Source organism: Berghia stephanieae, chromosome 6, assembly GCF_034508935.2.
Source record: "Berghia stephanieae isolate SIO BIC M18660-M18661 chromosome 6, UCSD_Bste_1.3, whole genome shotgun sequence".
Classification (NCBI taxonomy): Eukaryota; Metazoa; Mollusca; class Gastropoda; order Nudibranchia; family Aeolidiidae; genus Berghia; species Berghia stephanieae.
The window spans coordinates 50,947,365-50,967,433 of NC_088365.1; the positions used below are offsets into that span (position 1 = coordinate 50,947,365).

The following is a 20,069-nucleotide window of genomic DNA, read 5'->3' on the forward strand; positions in this document are numbered from 1 at the left end:
CTGTGGTTCTACAGGGCATTTTATGGTTTTGTAGTCGAATGGTAAGACATTTTGCTGTGACCTGTTGGTCCCTGGTTCCAGTCCACAGTTGAGTCCTTCGAGAATCTTTACTCACATTATTGTGTCATAATCATGGAAAATGAATAACTGATCGATAATATTGTTGTCCTTTTCCAAAGAAAGGTCAAATGGCACCAAACAGGTGGCAGCGTGGCTCAGATAAATATCTGAACATGTGTATATGAAAAGTGCAAGACAAAGCAAGAAAGACTAATACAAGAAAAATACCATTCCAAAAAATCAGTCTACCTCTACTGGTGATCGAACCTCAGACCTTCTTATTACCGATCAGATATGCTACCATTACAGAAGGTCTGAGATTCGATCCCCAGTAGAGGTAGACTGATTTTTTGCGACGGATTTTTTGTGTGTAGTTTTCTTGCTTGCTTTGTCTGCCACCTTTCATAGAGATGTGTTCAGATCTCTGTCTTGGTTTAGTGTTGCTGTTTGCTTGGGAACCCATGTAAAGCGCTTTGCGTTAATTTAATCGATAAAAAATCCGGGGGTTTGGGAAATATTTATCTATGTATTTGTTTATTGTTTGTTTGTTTGTTTTGTTTTGTTTGTTTTATTTTGTTGTTGTTGTTGTTTTTGTTTTTTTTGCGACATAATATTAGATATGCCACGAAGAGATAGATACGATTTAGGTTATGTGTTCAACTTTTGGCATGAACGTTTATGTTATACAATTATTCTGTGTATATTTATAGCAAGAATGTGTTAACATTCCTAAACAATGTAATTCCATTTCATAATGTCTTTTGGGACTATCTCTCAGGCGTCGGCCGCAGCAAAGTGAGCGATAGGAGCAACATTATTCGTGAAGGAAAATAAAACGAGATGCTAGCAGCGGGGTTCTAACTCAAGGCCTTTAATAAATTGCAACTGTCTTTATACTTAACTTCCACTGAAAATTCATCATCCATTACTCACTATAGTTCCCATTTAGTTGTTTTATTGACAAAGTCCCTGAAAGAGACATCTTGTTTTTTCCCTAGGTCCACGAAGGTATCACTCGTTGAGAGGGAGTTAGTAAGATGTGCGCGTGCGTGTTTTTGCAATGTGAGGGATGATTGTACCACACGGGGATATAATTTAAAGAAAGAATAATTATAATATATTTTTATCCTGTGAGATTTAATTCGCCTTCGACTGGATTTATTTTGTGTCTTTTTGGTGACGATCTTGAGCCGGTGTTTTTGTAGCATTGGACCAAAAAAATTATGGAAGAAAAGATGAACAGCATTGCTTGTTTGGTGACTAATCGTCGGGAGTAACTTCCCTTTGTTCCTGTCGGTAGCTTTATTGCTGACATTGTTTTTCTATGTCAACAGCATGAATGGGTTCGTAAACAATTTGGCTTCCACGTCGAGAGTAAAACAAGGTCGTGACAATTTTGTGGAGCAAACGGTTTTAATAAAAGTCTGGTCCAATATATCTTGCATAGGAAAACACTTTTTCACATTCCCAGAAGATTTAACAAGATAGGGTTTTAAGTTAAGGCGTAACCGTCAACATTCTCTCACTAGTCTCTCCAAATCTATTATCTAGACTAAGTCTGAATAGCAATTAAGCAAAATGATTTCTTTCAATTTTAGGTCTTGTGAAATTTTCTGCAGATAACAGTTTTGTGGGTTCTGGCATTGACCGGTTGGAAATTGGAGATACCGGCATTTTGAGTCATCACACGTAAAGACGTGGGTTGTTAGCACCTCCTGAAGGTATTGTTGAGCTTTCAAGTTTCCATGGATTATCAAAAGAGAGGTTTTGGTGTGGGCACTCATGGCACCCCACACTATTACGTTCTATGTTTTATTGTTTTTGTTTTTAAGGGTTTTACGGCGCTTGCAACACATTAAGGTTATATCAGCGCCAGTAAAAAGGAAAAAATGGGATAGTAAAAAGTTCTAGAATTACAATTAAAGCACAAAAGAAAAGGTGAGCTAAAGGGGAATTAGTTCAAATTGGAAACAGATGTAGATTCCAAGACCACACCATCAAAGTACCTAGTTTGAGATCACCTAAAAGTCTCATCCAGACACAAGCACAGGTCCCAACTAAGAGGAATGCACTCAAATGTATACAAATCATATAATTATGCAGAGAGATGATTTACAAGGGAAAAAAATATTATCTCCCAAAACTATAACTATACATTCGACTGTTTCCCTCCCAGCCAAGGAACTCCGGCGAGGGTCAGGACAAAACTAAGTAATCTGATTCCAAGGCAACGACAGGAAACAATTGGAAAATGGGCATGGAGGGATAGAAGACACAGCATGTACCTCCCTGCCCACTATGGGAGGTCAGGATCCCCACCCAACCACATCATTACTCTGCCACCACTGAAGGGTTCAATCTTAGTGAGATTCTGACGTTGAAGCGGGTGCCTCCAAACATACGCACGCCCGTCTTTTGCAAATTAGATAAATCGGATCTCGTCGCTGAAAAAGAACGGTATCCAACTATGGCTGTTACCATCTGTAATGTTTGATAACCCATTCGTGCCGTGAACACCTGTGCATCTCGGTAAGGATAAACTAACATTGTGAGCGTCCATGAGGTAACCAGTAACTTGGTGACAATTTTATATTGCTTTTTCTGAAAGCCCTCGTGTCCTGAGCATTTTATCTGAAGCAAATCGAGTGATTTTTTCATGAAGCTACGATCACATCTATGGCAAAGGTTGTGAAAACATAGTTTTGTGAAAATCGCATTAAAGTTGACAGAGAAATAATATATTTAGGAGTAGAATTCAATTAAAATACTTGATGAGTATGGAGAAAAAGGTTTGATTTAATTTCTTTTGTGTGTGCGGCTATGTGGTCTTGTGGTATGACACTCGCTTTCGGATCGGAAGGTCCTGAGTTCGAGCCTCTCTCGCCGCATAGTTGAGTCCTTGGAAAAGGCTCCTTACTCACATTCTCTCACCGTACTCAAGTGTAAAATGAGTAACAACGTTGTCTCTGTCAGAAAAAAAATTGTAATATCGCCTAACAGGCGCCAAGTCTCGTTCTACATGTTATGTGTTGCTGTTGGTCAGGGACCCCTTGTAAAGCGCTTTGAGCACGATTAGTGGATATTGCACTATATAAAAGCTCAATTAAAAAAAAGTAGCACAGACGTAGGCCGAACAGTAAATGACTGGATTGTCCTGCCACCGGACATAACAAATGCTTGGAAACTTTCAAAACAGTGTTGAATGCATTTATTTGCTCGTCAAATTAATCTGTGACTGTTCCCTGTTTTGATTGGACTTTAATAGAACATTTCCAGTGATGGGCCCGTGGGGGTCTTAGGTACGACCCGACCAGGGTTAGAACCCACGATCTCCTAGTCTATACGCGGACAACTCAACTATGTCACATTGACTGTAATTTGAAACTCAACTTTGTTAAAAAACTAATATACAAATGAATCGCTTACACCTAATAAACCTATGCGATGACAGGAGTCATTTTTCTTTTGGTGTTAAGACCCAGAGATCTGATTCATGGGCCGAAACTATTGTTTCGAATTTTTGTCGAAGTCCATGTTCATGAATCAGAACCCTGACATCCTCCAATTACTTCAGAAAATTCTCATTTTACCCCAGAACCATCACAGATTGGAACAATTTACCCCGAGAAGTTACATCAATACCAACTTGTGATTTATTTACATAGCTTCTATATCACTGCTGAGTTTTCAACTTAATGTTATGGTTCGTGTCATAAACTTCATGAGTGAAGATGGACATTAATGGACGACTCAGAGAAGAAGATTTGCTATATTCAAGATGCGATAAACAGATAGACGGATAGATAGATGAATAGATAATATAGGCTCTGAATGAAATTAACATAATTTATTCGCAAAACGTCGTATTGTAACCAAATTAAAGCTACCTTACAAGGACAGTGCAGAAAATTACAAGTACAATCAATATCATTGATGCTATTCTAACACATCCAGACTAATCCTTAACCAATTATCTGCCTTACTCTGTTAAAACTCGTCTTTAACAATTTAGCCAGACAACTCGTCTTTCAAATAGATTTAAATTACCCTCATTTTTTAAAACAAATAATTACTCTCAAACGGGATGACATTGCAAACATCTTATATATACTTAAAGTCCACTCAAAATTCACCATCTATTCCCCCTACCGTCCCCAATTCGTTGTTTTATTGACAACGTCCTTGAAAGAGACATCTTGTTTAGTTTTCCCCAGGTCACGAAGGTATCTCTCGTTGACAGGGGGCTAGTGAGATGCGCGTGTGCGTGTATTTGCAATATGAGGGATCATCATATCACACGAGGATATATGATTTACAGAAAAAATAATTACGATCTATTTTTCCTGTAAATAATTAGCCCGTGTGATTGAATGCGCCTGCAGGCTGGACTTACTTTGAGTATTTTGGTGACAATCTTGAACTTGCGTTTTTGTAGACTTGGACAACAATAATGTAGACCTCTGAGTAAATATTTAGCTGTTAGAACATGTGGGCTGAATGGCGTCTGTCTGGATTTATACCGAAGTCGGAACATCCTTCAAAACATTGATTTTGAGAATTTGGTCCAAACCGATATTATATTATCTTAGAAATAATATTATTGAAGTGCGATTACTCAAAATATACCATAAAGGCTCAGAAAAGTATGGTTGAAAAGGGTACCGGTAATAAGAAAAGTGTGAAAAACCGAAAGATATTTTTCTAGTTTCTCAATGTAATTTTTCTAGGGGTATGGAATACTGTGTCAATTATTTCTCAGAAATGTTTCCATAAAATTGTCTGAATATTTTCACAGTTATTGCAGAGATTCTGTGTTATGTCTTCATAGAGAGATGTATTTGATATGTTATGTGTATCTTGACTTATAATCCAAATTATAAATTATTAACATCAATTTTGTCATAAAATTTTGATTCGCAACTTTATAGTGATCTAATGCAAATCTTATTAGCTAAAGCTTTAAATCTCTCTATGAAATGGTGACATAAAATGCTACAATGATGATAAAAGATAAAGATTTGGCCTCCTGTACAATCTGAGAAGTTGTAGCCAAAATTCTTCAAAATGAATAGATATTTTACCCAAATTTCATATGTTGGGGCAGTGTGGTTCAGCGGTATGGTCTTTGCTTTGTACCCGAAAGGTACAATTAACCTCCGTGCTGTGTGGCCTTGAGTAAGTCACCTCGCTCTAACTCACTTTGCGTCGCTGCACTGCGACGGACGCTTGAGCTATTCGTGTCTTCCCTTGGAATAGACCCAAAAAAAATATTTCCTTTTAGGGATGAATAAAGAGAATTTATTAATTGTATTTTATGTCTTTCTTTAAATTCAAATTCGTACACTTTGATTATCCTGACTTATTATTGCTTTGAAACGCTGGGTCACATAATTCCATGTCGATGGTTGGCGGATCAAACCTCTGCAGTCCTGATTTTCACGATTGGTGGATCAAATCTCTGAAGTTACACACGAGTTTTGCGCACCATGTTTTATTGAATTTTGAGCGGATCAGACATCTGGTGACATCCATTCCGCTTTAAATAAAACATGGTACGCAAAGCTCGTATGTAGACTTCAAAGTTTTTTGATCCGCCGTTCTTGAAAATCGAGACTTCAGAGGTTTCATCCGCCGACCATTGATGTTTAACAGCCAATTGTAACCAACGATCTCAAAATGGTATTATGTTGGCATGTACAAGAAAAAGAAAAACTAGTTTTAATCTTAAATGGACTAATCAACTTTGATTAATAATATTAAACTTTATTGAAAAGAACGATGAATGTCATTTTGTGAACGATAAAGAGATTATATTTTGTGATTTTAGCAATTCTGACTTTAGCCCGTTAACTGCGTACCCTGAAAAAAAAACACGTATTTAATAATTTGGCCAGAAAACTCGTCCTGCAAATATTGTACGTTTTAAAGGACCCTCCTCTTGGTAAAAACTCTCAAACCTGTGACACTAATCAAGGTTTGAGACATTTTGCCTAGATCAGGGTCATTTCAATCTATGAAGGGCATTTTATTTGGCCAAATTTTTAAATAAGTGTTTGTTTTTTTTTCAGGGTACGGCGGTAATGTAGTAAAATTCAATTTTCCGTTTGAAATTAACACATTTGTGGTGATTTTTAAAATCACACAAACCTTCATAACCTACATAATTTTCAATCCTGTCTAAATTACAAGAAAGCCGACTTAAGATTTTATAACGCTGAATTAATTACAGACAACCCGAGAGACACTACCTAGATCAAAAGCTGAGCCACGACCAGCACAACCTACACTCCTAACTACGTTTATGGTAGCAATAAAAGTATCAAATTCTACCTAAGATTACGCATAATGACTCCGTTAATATCTCAGCTGAGTTGACCAGTCAAAACTCGTGTCTAAAACTCGAAAATGTGATTGGATCCGACTAAATGACTAGTAACAATCTAAGTATAAAATATCCACCATTTTGAGATAGAAGAGAGATGCATAAGCCAACTCGTTCTTTATCTCATTTAATCACTAGATGCCAATGTGATACTTGGCATCATATTTAGCGGAACATCCCGTGTGAATGAGTGTACGGATTATTATTTTACTATCTTATAGCTGATGCTATGATTAATTAATGCCATATAAAACTAGTATGTCTAGTGAGTAATAATTGATATAGTGTTTTTGACAGGACTGTAAGGAGACGCAGCGTATCAAATAAAAAAAAATGATAAAACTCATTCTATTATTATTAAAAATATTTCATTCAGTCTCTATATCTATGTATGTATTATATATAATTGTATATGTAAGTATGTCTTTCATAGGAATGAATTACATTTACATGAATTACATTTTACAAATAAGCTATCGCTTATTCGCTATAGTAATATTATGTATTTGTATGCATTGATTCTTATGCTCTCATTGTTTATCTTTTCTAACTAACCTAATTGTATGGGCTACTATTGATAATAATTCTTTTTATCATGAAATCAGTGGTGTTGTCAAGAGTTATTAATTGGAATCCTTTCGATATCACTGATCATAAGGAACACAAAGTTTTGCGCCAGTCAAAGTTTTGCTCCTATATATTTGATACCTTCTAATCATCTATCTGATTACCGTTGCCCAGTACTCGATCATCTGGTTACCTACTAAATGAGAATCTGGTTATTCACTAAACAAAGGAGGTTTCGGTGCAACCAAAGAACATTCACGAACTTAGCCAGCAAAATGGACGATCTCAACAAATAAATTAAGAACAATAACATTAAACTGAGCTATCGAACGAGAGAGGATGAAAAATTAACTGACCCATATCCTAACTTTAACTAATTAAGAATCTACTATCATACTTTTGTTTAATTGTGTGTTAACGGGGATTAATTCTTATCTATTGAACCTGGTCCATCTCAATGTAACCACTTCTACTCATTTCATTTCTTCTTATTATCAAGAACTACTACTACCTATTTCTTTAAACTTAAACTTTATTACTATCTGTCGAGTTGCCAGGAACTTAAAACCCATCTATAACAGAATGAGAGAGGCACCAGGCGACTTCCGTATATTTATAGGGAAATTATTTTACTTTTATTTGTCTCCACCTACTTGCCACTTCTTCTACACAGACGCGACAACAGACATAAATCTGTTTTGAGACAGTAGAAACAATTTGTTGTCTATATATTATCTATGACTACAACTACCTGTGTCAGGCTAACATTTGTATTTAAAATTGAAATTAAATTTATTAAAAATATTTTGGAAGGACTACCTAGCCTGTGGAAATACAAATAAGTACTTGGAGTGAGGGAGAGAGAGAGAGAGAGAGAGAGAAAGAGAGAGAGAGAGAGAGAGAGAGAAAGGGGGGGGGTGAAAGACAAAGGAAGAGAAAGACAGAGAGATAGTGAAGGAGAGAGATAAAGATGATAGATAGATAAATAGAGGATCTGAGTGAATGAAATTCACGCAATTTGCGACCAATATTTCATGATGTAACCAAATAAAATCTTGCCTTAAAAGAACAGTGCAGAAAATTACTTTCAATGTCTATCATGCTATTCTGACAGATCCAGGCCCATCTTGACCAGTGAACTACGTGCCTGGAGAAATAATTTGGCCAGATAACTCGTCTAAATCTATTTAAGTCTTACGATATTCGATGGACAAGTTTTCTGGCAAAATTTTCAAATACGAGTTTTTCAAGAGTCTGGCTTTTAACTGTTAAATTGTTTTACATTATACGAGTAAAGGAATTCATTGCAGATAAATATTCGCTAGAACTAGAACTAACACGATATTGCACAAAATTGACTCGATAGAAAAATGAGCACTTTTGCTTTGGGAATTGGACTGAATCATTTCTTCCAACTGTCTGAGTTTGTACTTGAAGTGATTCAAACAAACACGCAATTCACCGTCTACAATTGAAATATGAGCTAGATCTGTGACGTTTATATTATGATTGTTTAGTGGAATTGTGAATGTCATGATTTTATCCACTATCGAAATATTTGAATAATTGATGGAGATGGATGGACAAACATGGATTGGATATAAATCTATAGGGGAGTTAGCAATGAAAGCTGTTGATGGTTGATAGCTTGTTTTATTTGATATTTGGTCTATTTCATTGCAAGAAGCAGACATTGCTTCAGCCAAGTAGTACAAACATAGTCCTTTACCAATGCAAACCAAACGGAGAGATATTATTTCTTGATTGCTATTCGAGTCATCCTTGATTGTTACATTTAGAGGTGATTGTGTAAGTATACTCAACGTCCTGCTCTCAAAATCATCCCTCAAAATATTTGTCAACGATACAACACGATAATAAACAGAAATTTGCTGCTCAAGTTTAGATCTGTCGAATTCATTATCGCAATTGTATGTCTTTATTGAATAATTCTTATACTCCAAATTTCCTTCAATTTGACCAACTGATCTGGTTAGATATTTGACAAGGGAATCAAACTCAGAAATACGAATTGGACGATCTGGCACCAAAATCAGGTGTATGTCATAGGTGAGATGGCGGATTTCTTTGATGGCTGTCTCACAGGATTCCCCTTCATTGACAAGTAATTTACCTGGGACACAGGTAACTGAGACACAAGAGTCCTGAAAAAATAAAAGAAAGAATTCAAAGGATGAAAAAAATCAGACCACATTGCAGTTGTGAGTAATCGTCTCAAATGCCGATATGGGCCTAGTGAGTTTAAGTCAATCCTAAGCTAAATAAAAGTTAAGATAAATTGCTTGTAGTCTTGTGGTGTAATACTTGTCATTTGACCTATAGTTTCCTGGTTCGAATCCTACTAAAGGCAACGCAAAGTTGAGTCCTTGCAACAGGCGTTTTCTCACACTTTTTACATTTACTCACCGTACTCAGATGTAAAATGTGTACCTGATTGGTAATGAGAAGCAAATGTCATGACGACGTCACAACTTTCTATTTTCTGGTTCAAAATTTCAAAGAAATGTGTAACCAATCCTCCGGTTTATAAATAAACAATAAATAGGTTACATATTGAATCACAAGGTTACATATTTAAGATAGTAGCAGCATAAGCAGATTCTTAAGATTATGGGGTTTAAAAGATCAAGGATGGATTATTTTTATTGACGACCTGCATTTATTTATGTTGGAAAATAAGACGCCATCAGTCTGAAACCAAAATATCAGTTGCACAATGTATGTATCCAGTCTTTCAAACCGAGGACGACAGACGCATGCGCACAACCAACATGACGTTCTCTCTTTATAAATTTTCCGCCGGTGACGTCACAGACTATGGGGTGACGTCCAATCAAGGGACGCTACTCTTCCGCTAATCTCATTCCTTATGACAAAATTATATCATATTTCAATCGCTTCTTGCAAGTGTTTCGCCCTAAATGGTAGACGCTTTTGTTGACTCGGTACCCTTGTAAAGCGCTATATCTATGCTCACGTAATTAAGAGAATTAGTTAAAAGTAAATAGCAAAATAAATTAATACTCGTATAACACCTTCAAAAATAAACAAAATAACAAACACGAAACGTGTCAGGCTCATAAGTCTTTTTTTCTGGCGGCAACAAAAAAAAAACAATGAAAACGTATACATTACTAAAATCAGATGAACGGCAGAGAAATGTTTGTTGTTGGACAAAGAAGAGTTTTGAGCCCAAAACTTTCCGTGTTTGGTATTTATTTTAGGCTTTTCTACTCATTTTTGCTTATTCCTTTTTACAGTCCACAGCTTCTAGCAGCTTAGTATCACTTTGAAGAGTTATTTAAATATAATTTCCTACCTCAGATCCCATCATTGGATGACTCCAGCAATGGTTCTCATAAGTTTCCACTTTCCGAGCAGGCTTCACTGAGAAGACCTCTTCATTGAAATTAATTGTAAGCTCGACTGGAAACGTCGGTGAATCGTCTACACAGGGATTTGGGGAATACAAATTATCCACATTGCACGAAAAACAAAACAGATTTTTAGCCAACTGGACTCGTAAAGCCGGAATATCTGGCAGCTCACGACAAAGTTTTTCGAAGACTGGGTTTGCGTTAGCCGGACAAGAGGTATAAATGAGATCTCCATGAAGGTCTATAGTCTGGGGTAATTCGAGTTTACGAAACGTTTGATCGAGATGACGGCAACCGTCAGATCTAAAATATGCTTCCATAATAATGGACATTCGATTTGTAAATCGATACCCGTCGATACTGTCTCTGCACTGTAATCCTAAAGACATCGGCTGAAATCCTTTCGTCACTAATTCACTCGTGTTAAAAACCATGTTGCTGGACAAACCTAATCTGTTGCACACAACGCAAAATAGATTACTAAATAAATAACCAGTACGGATTTCAAAGAAAGGTATCATATTCTCAGGTGTTCTGTAATTAACGCTCTCGCATTTTTCTCGTACAAAGAGGTCCATCCAAGAAACGGGACAATTGGCTACTTCGAAATAATAGCCGAGATAATAAAAATGGGTGGGTTGGGAATAATATAATCTCTCAAAAAGGCCAATGTCTTTAGCCGATAACTCTGAGGACATTGATGCTTTGACCCTAGTTACAACATCTTCATCCGTCCAATCCAATGACGGGCAGCATGTCCCTCTGATTCGGCAATCCTTGTCACAATCGCAAGGAAAACAATAGGGAATATGACAAATCGAGCCTTGGATAACGAGTTCTCCGTTAACACATTTACGACCACAATAACGATTAAGAACCTTTGGCCAATTTTCAATTGTCACGTTCATATCAAAGGGGTTTAGCCTATTATTGTACATATCATAGTATATAGTATCATCGAAAGGTGATGTGTAAGTTGGAGAAAATGATACTAGAATAAATAGGAGTCTGAGTGCCGTCACCAAATCCATTTTCTTGAATATTCTATAACAAATAGAAATGAAAATCAATTGTCAGGCTTACGCTATTTGGTAACGCCACAGAAAAGTTCAGTGAATTTCAGCATCTCTGTTGTTGAGTGCATGCGTTTGTTGTCTGATATAGTCCCTTGGTTAGTGATTGAAGAACGATTACAAGACCCTACTATTTTGGGACTAGTATTACGGTATTGTGGCCTTTTCTTTGTTATTTCTTTGAAGATTTCGTGAGTTTTCATCACACATACGAATCATCAAGTGTTTTGACCATGTGCCTCCATGTGAGTTATCCACAGCGCCATTTTTTGTAACACGCCTACAGAATGACTAATTTGTATGATCTTGTTTGATGTGATTTTAAGCTATTAATTCTACCCTTTACTTTTGGATTTTTATATTGCCTGTTGTGTGAAATTTCAGTAATCTTTATGGTGTAAACAACATACGATTTTTTAATATCAATTCTAGAGAAATGTGTAGTTTTATATAATTTTCAACACGGATCTTACATACTTACAATCTTCAGAAATCTATTTGCCGTGTCACTACGTCCCAATTTAATAAAATTATGATCGTCACAACCGTAAACTATTATTACCTATATCTGTCATCTGCATTTTTTTGCGGCCGCAAATATCAGGGCGATCTGCAAATTTTGGCAAATTTCCCAAAATTGGCAAATCGTGGCAAATTTTGGGGAAAAAAAAGAAGCAAAAACAAAATAACGAAAAAAAAAGTGCGAAACTTGAGAAATGTTGCAGCTTTGCCTGGGCCCAAACCAAGGGAAGCTACTCTCTACGGATAATGATCCTTTAAAATCTTTGTAACAACGCTATTCACAGTCATTTCATTTCTCAAGTCAAATAAATGTAATAAATTGTCTTTTATATATATATATATTTCTGGATCGGGTGTTAATTTTTACTGAAACGCTCAGTTCTCCTCGGCAAATTTTTTGGCAAATTTTGGGGGTATTTTGGGCAAATTTTGGAAAATTTTATGTCCCAATTTGGCAAAAAATGCAGATGACAGCTATATCTAGTCCGATCCACAAACCGTGGATATTTTCACAACCTTCTGGTGGATTTTTAATGATAATTGGCTTGTACACTAGAATTGTTAGTGATGTTAAGCCGATTTATTTCATTGATTACAGTACCATACTTTGGGAATTTTCTTCTTTACGGTACATAAAAAACTAAGGGTCTGGGATTAGTGAACTTTTGGATGTTTTACGGTAACAAAGTTATACACACTGAATTCTGTTGTGATTACATCCACTGAACTCTCCACAGGCTTGACTAGGGGTTTAATTTTCACGAGATTCGTGTGCACCGCTCACTAACATTGCCACCCTGAATTCAAAATGACACTGCAAATTGTACACTTTGTACCCACTTGACATAAACAATTTTTTACATTTTAATAGTTTAAAGCGAAAGACGTAACTTCCATTTATGATTGCTACATTAAAAAAAAAAACAGTATGGATTAATCATGCAAATTTGTCACAATGAGGAAAATTTACATGTATTTCCCCAGAGAGGAAAGGCGCGGAATTATTTTTCATGGCATGCGGCCATGGCCTACTTATAGTTACGTCATGCGTGCGGCGATTAGCAATACTAATAGATTTCCCGCAACCAGGAACTCAGAGTGGTGAAGTCAAATCAATAATTATGTCATTTTGATCAGGCGCCTCTTATATTTATGAACTGAGGTTCGCATAAAAGGGCACAATGTACCCAAATTTGCATGAATTCCGGTATTAAAGAAGTTAAGTAAGATTCAGTGACATTTACATCGAATCAACGACCGCGAATTTGGAGGGCCTCTCCCAACTGTGTAAAAACAACATAAATAATCCGATGATGATGGTGTCGATGCCTTAACCACTGATGTTATAAGTAGAATTTACAAGAATATTTCAGTAATTCACTTGTCCATTATAAGTTTGTAATAAAAGTTAACCATTGCGTGCGTCGGAGAGGAGGGGGTAGAGTGACGGGGAGAAAGAGAGAGAGAGAGAGAGAGAGAGAGAGAGAGAGAGAGAGAGAGAGAGAGAGAGAAAGAGAGAGATCACAAGAACATACACACACACATATGCACACCCACACATACATTGTCTTATTTGTGTGTGTGTGTGTGTGTGTGTGTGTGTCGGTGTGTGTGAGTAAGTGTGTGTGGTGTTGTATTAACCAAAAACAAATTATGATATATAGGTCGTTAGTATTTTTTCGCATTACAATTCGACGCCGATTACGAATCTGAAGTCTAAATTCAATTTTGATAACTTTTATATACCCGAATAGTCATCTGGCCGCAATGCTTGGCATAAAATATCTGTCGCCGACAGAATTTATGAGGCCGGCTTGAGGGTTGAAATTTTGACCTGAACAGGCTCTCCGCGATCAGGCCGGGCCTCAAGGAAAACCTGTGTCGCGGATGGCGGGCCTTAGACTAAACGGGGGACTAAACAGGTGAATTTTACACCCGCGATCTTGCAGGCGTGGAGTCTTAACGCAATCGTTCTGACAGAATTGATACGCATAGGTGGGGATACGAGAGAAATAAAAGCCCGTATCTAGCCTCTTACGTCTCATCTCGTCGTCATGAACGAGATCTCGGTAGTACCTATGTTGCACATCGTTTGAGAGCCTTCATAAAGGTGGTGTATGTTGTGTAACCTCAAAGAACGCGATTGACCGAAAGTGGTGAGTGGTTGTGTAACACCAAAAGCCCCGTGGCCCTACCACGCGGTCTTGTATATAATGGTTGTGTCACTGTCTCAACTGTCTCATGAATTAATTATAGTCAGATTTTTTATTAATGGCGCGTGTTTATCTGGTTTTTCTCAGCTGTCCCTCTATCAAAAGTTGTAAAAATTTGTGTCAACCTCTGAATCAATTAGTCTTAACCGAATCTAGATTTTGGACCGTATTGATGCCACATTAAAAAGGTTTTCTTCTTTAAGACCTATAAAAAACTACTTTAAAACAGCCGACATAAAATTAGAGATTTCACATTTAGTAGGGGGAATTAGGCTAAAACCGTGCAAATTCGGGTTGAAAGCATGAAAATTTGCATACAGGTTGCTAAGACCCATAGAAAAAACATCTGATATAGAACCACTCTGGCAATCAATTATAACGTATCGGTTTAAGGCCTTAGATTTTACCTATTACAGCTATATTAAACAAGGGAAATAACTGCGTAAAAATATATATTTTCTTCATATTCATTGTATTACAGAAAATTAGGCTAAAACCGTGCACATTGGGGTTTTAATCCTGAAAATTGGCATATAGGTAGCTATGACCCGTATCAATAACACCTGATATAGAACCACTCTGGCAATTTATCATAACAGTGCGTTTTTAGCACTTTTATTTTTTCCTATATAGCATTACTTATCCGAGGAAATAACCACGACAATACAATGTGCGTTCTAAAACTTTAAATACACCGGTAACCATTTACGGTAGCTAACTGATGGTTATTTCGTGTTGTAACTAGTAGATAAAAGCGGGAGAGTTGGGAGAGGAGTGAGTGGGAGCGACGGAGAGAGAGAGAGAGAGAGAGAGAGAGAGAGAGAGAGAGAGAGAGAGAGAGAGAGAGAGAGAGAGAGAGAGTTTTACTCATTACTGTATTGACCTAAGACCCCCCTCCCCCCCCCTCCCACACACACACACACCCCGCATCTACATAAGTCCGTGCAAGGCAAACGGACCTTAAACACTTGCATCGGGTGCCGATAAATTCTCTCTTACATGAACATTTGATGAGTTTTTGGACGCTTTTGACAATACTGGAAATAAGCTCCACAGTGGTTCATGTCGATCGACACATTTGTTGCAGGGTACACTTCTATAAAAGATATAATGTTAGCAAAAGCTCGATTTCTTTCAAGAACTGTGACATCATGATTATCATCAGCAGTGACATCTATTAAAGCTTGTTTTTTTTAAGTATCGTGCATAACAAATTTTATGGGATAGGGCGGTCGTGTGCTTCCTGAGCGACTAAATCTCCTCCGGCAATAAATGACAACATATCAGAATCTTTTATAGATAACGCTATTTCACGAATATTTTCTTCCATATCTGTTGTCATTACAGAATGGAGTACTCCCGATTCCATGTTTTTTTTTAAAGCACGTTTGTTTATTATAGTCAATCTCTTATTTTGAACGTTGTCTCATTATTCTCGTGGGTTGCTAAATATATTCATTCGGTGACTCCTCCAAGACAAATGACGAAATTTGGAATTCTTGTAGAGCAATTCTTTTAGATTTCTTTAATTCTAATCGCCTAATTTTGTTGGCATTAAATTTTACACGACAATACTTATGCCACTTATTATCATTTTGTTTTAAACTTTCAATAATCTCATTTAGAGGGACATTATAAACGGTCTGTGTTATCTTGTTGGCATATCAAACACTTGTCCCAGTCTCTGGGAGCAGTTATTTTTGCTATTGTATGTGTATCTGAAATCATGCAAACGCATTACTTTATTAGGCATATGCAGTATTCTTTCATAACTCTCTCTCTCTCTCTCTCTCTCTCTCTCTCTCTCTCTCTCTTTCTCTCTCTCTCTTTCTTTCGTTCTTTCTGTTAAAGACACATCATCAGCAGGCAAAATATGTGCAGTGCCTTACAGAAGGACACAACAGTACAAATAGAACATTCTCCCATTGTCCCTTTGAGGTAAATAACGTAAAGTAAATAACTTGAACAATACAGCATCATAGTGGTTGATGATGATGATAATGATGATAATTATAGCAATGTAAATGGTATGCTGACTCTTTACTGTCATCAAGTTTGACTGAAATAGGTTTTAACTCACGTAAAATGATTATAGCAGTATATTTGGAAAGAAAAGAAAACAGGAGGAGGGAGAAGGAGCACTGTCCTTTGTCAACACCGGTTATCGGCATTTATTGAGCTGTGTTCTGCTAGTCTGTTTTGTCTACCCCTCTGCTCGTCTTCCCGTCTGCCCATCCGTTTTAGAGCAATTGATTATACTTATTAAATCAGATGCAGAAAAAAAATCCCATATTATTATAGAATATTGCTCGCTAGACGTCCTTTAAAACAAGTGAAATTGAATAATATTTATGATTAAATAATTTGTATGGTTCGTGAATCGAAAGTAAAGGGAAAGGAAAACATCCGCTTCGACGCTAAAAATAGTCACCAATGGGAATCCAAAGGATGACGTAAAACAACCTTTGGTCGGCTTGCCTCGAATGTTTACACAATAAAAATGATAGAAATTATTGTCGTCCATTTCAAAATTTTCTAATTTTAAAAACCTTGTATCTCAACTAATACTGATCTCTCAGAGTGGTTCTATATCATAAATTATAGGGTTTTTCATATTCTACAACATATGTATTTTTCATGCTTTCAACCTTGTTTGCACAATTCAAGGGTTTTTTGGACCTAATTCCCCCTACTAATTGTAAAAAATGAAAACAAGTTACGCACCACAAAGTATGAATGAATTTATCGTATTTCCCAAAAATATTGTGCTGACGTAGTGATTATGAGTTCACGTCATACTTCTTTCCAAATAATAACAATTCGCTTTAAGTGTTATAAACTTATGTAGTTTGTATTAAATTTTTAATTTATTATTTATGGCATATTATCTACATCATGTCGCAATTACCAAAGACAGATATGAAATATCTCACTTTAAATCATTTGAAATAGTGATTGTATACTCAATATTGTCAAATTAACAAACACTGTTTATTTAACTTTGACAAATTTGTGTCTATGCATGAACGTTTCACAGGCCTTTAAAGGTTTTAAAAACATATTAGGCTATTAAACAACACGATACGGTACGGAATCTTTATCGGTTCCACTCTCGTAAAGCTGCGAAAAGAAGTTTTCTTGTATCTATCGATAGATCGATTAAAGAGGACGGCAATGGATCGCCAGTGTAGAACGAAGTGGCAGGAAAAGGATCATAGATAACTTTAATATGGATATCATCCAAAGATGTATGGGTGAGCGTAAATATACATTCGAAAAAATATTGGACGTCTGATTATTCAAGCAGAAAAAGGCCCATGGGTTCTGGACAGAGAATCATTGTTATTCTTGCAGGTGGTGATGAGACTGGATATTTAAAAGGATGCCACTGCCATGCCATACCACTTTTTCTTCTCTGCATCATCTGGAATATTATCTTGGGTCAATGCAAAGGTGTTTTAAGACTGACTAAATATCGTTTGCTGCCCTCCATTGAAGCACCCAGCTGTATTGTATTGGACAATGCTACCATTCCTTGGCCCATGGTCACTTTAAGGCTCCAACTTTGGCAAATATAATAGCTGACATAATTTCATGGTTTTAATCAGACAATACTACATATTCTGACCATTTATCAAAATGCTAACTATATTCCTTAGTAAAAAACAAGAAATGATCCAGAAACAGCTTTTAAAGCAGACTGTCTAATCAGGGAGTTTTGACACGAGGTTGCGCGACTTCCCCCTTATCACTGTGAGCGCAATCCAATCGAGGTCATTGGGCCTAAGTAGAGGGAAAGATTGAGAGGAGGAGCACCAAATTTACTCTCACCGACGAGGCAATAAATGATAACAAAGAGTAGCCTGAGAAAAGGAATGCCTTAACCTTCGCAAACTAGACGAAAATTACTTTTCATTGGGTAGACTGATGCTCGGAATCTTTCTGTAGTCGTTTCATTTCTCCTTTTCATCATCCTCGTCATCAGACTGTGCTGATTGATGTGTCCAGTAGTTCTTGGTGGTTGTTGTTGTTGTTGTTGTTGTTGTTGTTCTTGTTGTTTTTGTTATTGTTGAACACATATTTGTGGAGACACTGTCTCATAATTGATGAATTTTTACTTTTGACCAGTCTACATAAATTTATGTAATCCTCTTTGACATAAACACAAGCTATTTCTCAAACATTTGCAATCAAAATTATATTGGAAGCGCGTTATGTTCACTTTCGTTTGTATTCACCAGTAATGTGTATAGATCGTTATAAAATATATTAACTATTAGGCCTACTCAGAAAGGTGTCACATCTGAAGCAAGACAGAAAGGTACCGATAGCTTAGCTGGTAGATCACTCGCTTCACAGAGAGACTAAGCTCAATCGCAAGTGCAGTCGAGAATTTTTCCGAACCCCCCCCCCCCCCCCCCTTGTTCACCCAGCAGTGTTAGCTGAGTCTGTTAGATCTTACGGAAAGTACTTTGCCATAGTTCTCGTCCTGTCCAAAGGGTGGCAAGTCATTGCTATTTATTGTCCATTTCACTCTGGCTTAACTCCGGCTCCCTGGACTTAATGGCTCTGAAGGACTGCTTTTACTTAACAGCGCTTCTATTGTCAATTCAGTCAAGATTTGGTAAAATAATAATGTAATTATAAATATTCATTAAACATTAAACTTGTCTATGAAATAAAGGTATTCTTATAATGTTTTAAAATTATGAATATTCTTATCGCAAAAAAAATTAATATGTAAAGACGAGCAATAACATTTTGTGTCATAAATTCAAAACCATGAAAAAGTTCAATTTATCTTATCATACCAATGTCAGTAGCGGCTTAAAAATCGACCAAGTCTTCCTTAATCACCCCTTAAAACACAAGTAATCATATATTGTGGCTCATTGTTGTAATGGAAATCTCAAAAAAAAAAGTAACTAGGACCAGAAGTAGATTCGATTGTCAGACCTACATTTATGTACACATTGTACATGACAGATTGCATATCATTTAACATGAAAATATTTAAAAGGGGAAAGAAGATAGAAGAACTCAATACATAAATAAAGGCGTAAATAAATAAATAAACAAACAAACCCAAACATCCGTGTTTATTATTGACAAATTATGAATGTTCAGTCATATAAATATGTATTTTAAAGCAAAAAATTCCCTATCAAGGACAGTTTTTAATTCATTAATATTTTTAGCATTTCCTGGTTTGAAAGTTGACTGTTTTCTATGTTTTGGCAGTACGGCAAATACATGTATTGGAAACATTTTGAATTAATCTCCCATCGTCAATGTAATTGTACCCTATGTACCCTGTCAACGATTTCTTACGACTCCGATATCTTTACTTCATACACATCATTTTATAATTACTGTTCTTTCATTGTATAATTATTTTATTTGTAGAAAACCAACTTCAAAGGAACTGATAAAACTTGTTATTTCACATCAAACGCTACTTTAAGCACTTGTTATGTGATGACATTTAAATCACAACTTTATTGATTTGTGACAAGCAGTAAGTGGCTTGATACAATTAAATATCGATTTCCAACTATCTCAGGTAATTTTAATAATCTAGACCTTGCGATTCCATTTTTTGTTCACTAAAATAATTTATAAACACTTATACGAAACGCTTATCTAATTAAATCGATCTTACTTACTTCGTGTCTCCCCCCCCCCACCTCTCTCTCTCTCTCTCTCTCTCTCTCTCTCTCTCTATATATATCTCTCTCTTTTTTTTCTCTTTCTCTTTCTTTCATTTTTACTTTCTCTCTCTCTCTCACTCTATGTCTTTCTTTCCATTCATTTATCTATTTTGTAAAAATTTAACTATATATCTACTTTAATC

The 20,069-nt window shown here is 36.3% G+C and overlaps 2 protein-coding genes across 16 annotated transcripts in view; one reads left to right on the forward strand and one right to left on the reverse strand.

The window, feature by feature from the left end:
- Positions 1-3,892: 3,892 nt before the first annotated feature.
- LOC144975215 (uncharacterized) overlaps positions 3,893-20,069 on the reverse strand; it is a 23,622-nt gene continuing 7,445 nt past the window's right edge. Inside the window, exons 1-3 of one of the 15 annotated variants that reach the window (XM_078919071.1) lie at positions 19,528-19,589; positions 10,350-11,760; positions 3,893-9,174 (exon numbers count right to left, since the gene is read on the reverse strand). In XM_078919071.1, the coding sequence (XP_078775197.1) occupies positions 8,311-9,174; positions 10,350-11,438 (1,953 nt within the window). In that variant the 5' untranslated portion in view covers positions 11,439-11,760; positions 19,528-19,589 and the 3' untranslated portion in view covers positions 3,893-8,310. The other 14 variants (XM_078919075.1, XM_078919076.1, XM_078919082.1 and 11 more) reach the window with 14 other exon arrangements.
- The window catches only part of LOC144975214 (uncharacterized), a 23,047-nt gene continuing 18,193 nt past the window's right edge, over positions 15,216-20,069 (forward strand). Inside the window, exon 1 of the mRNA XM_078919063.1 lies at positions 15,216-15,303. Coding sequence (XP_078775189.1) covers positions 15,226-15,303 — 78 coding nt within the window. The 5' untranslated portion in view covers positions 15,216-15,225. The remainder of the gene's footprint in view (positions 15,304-20,069) is intronic.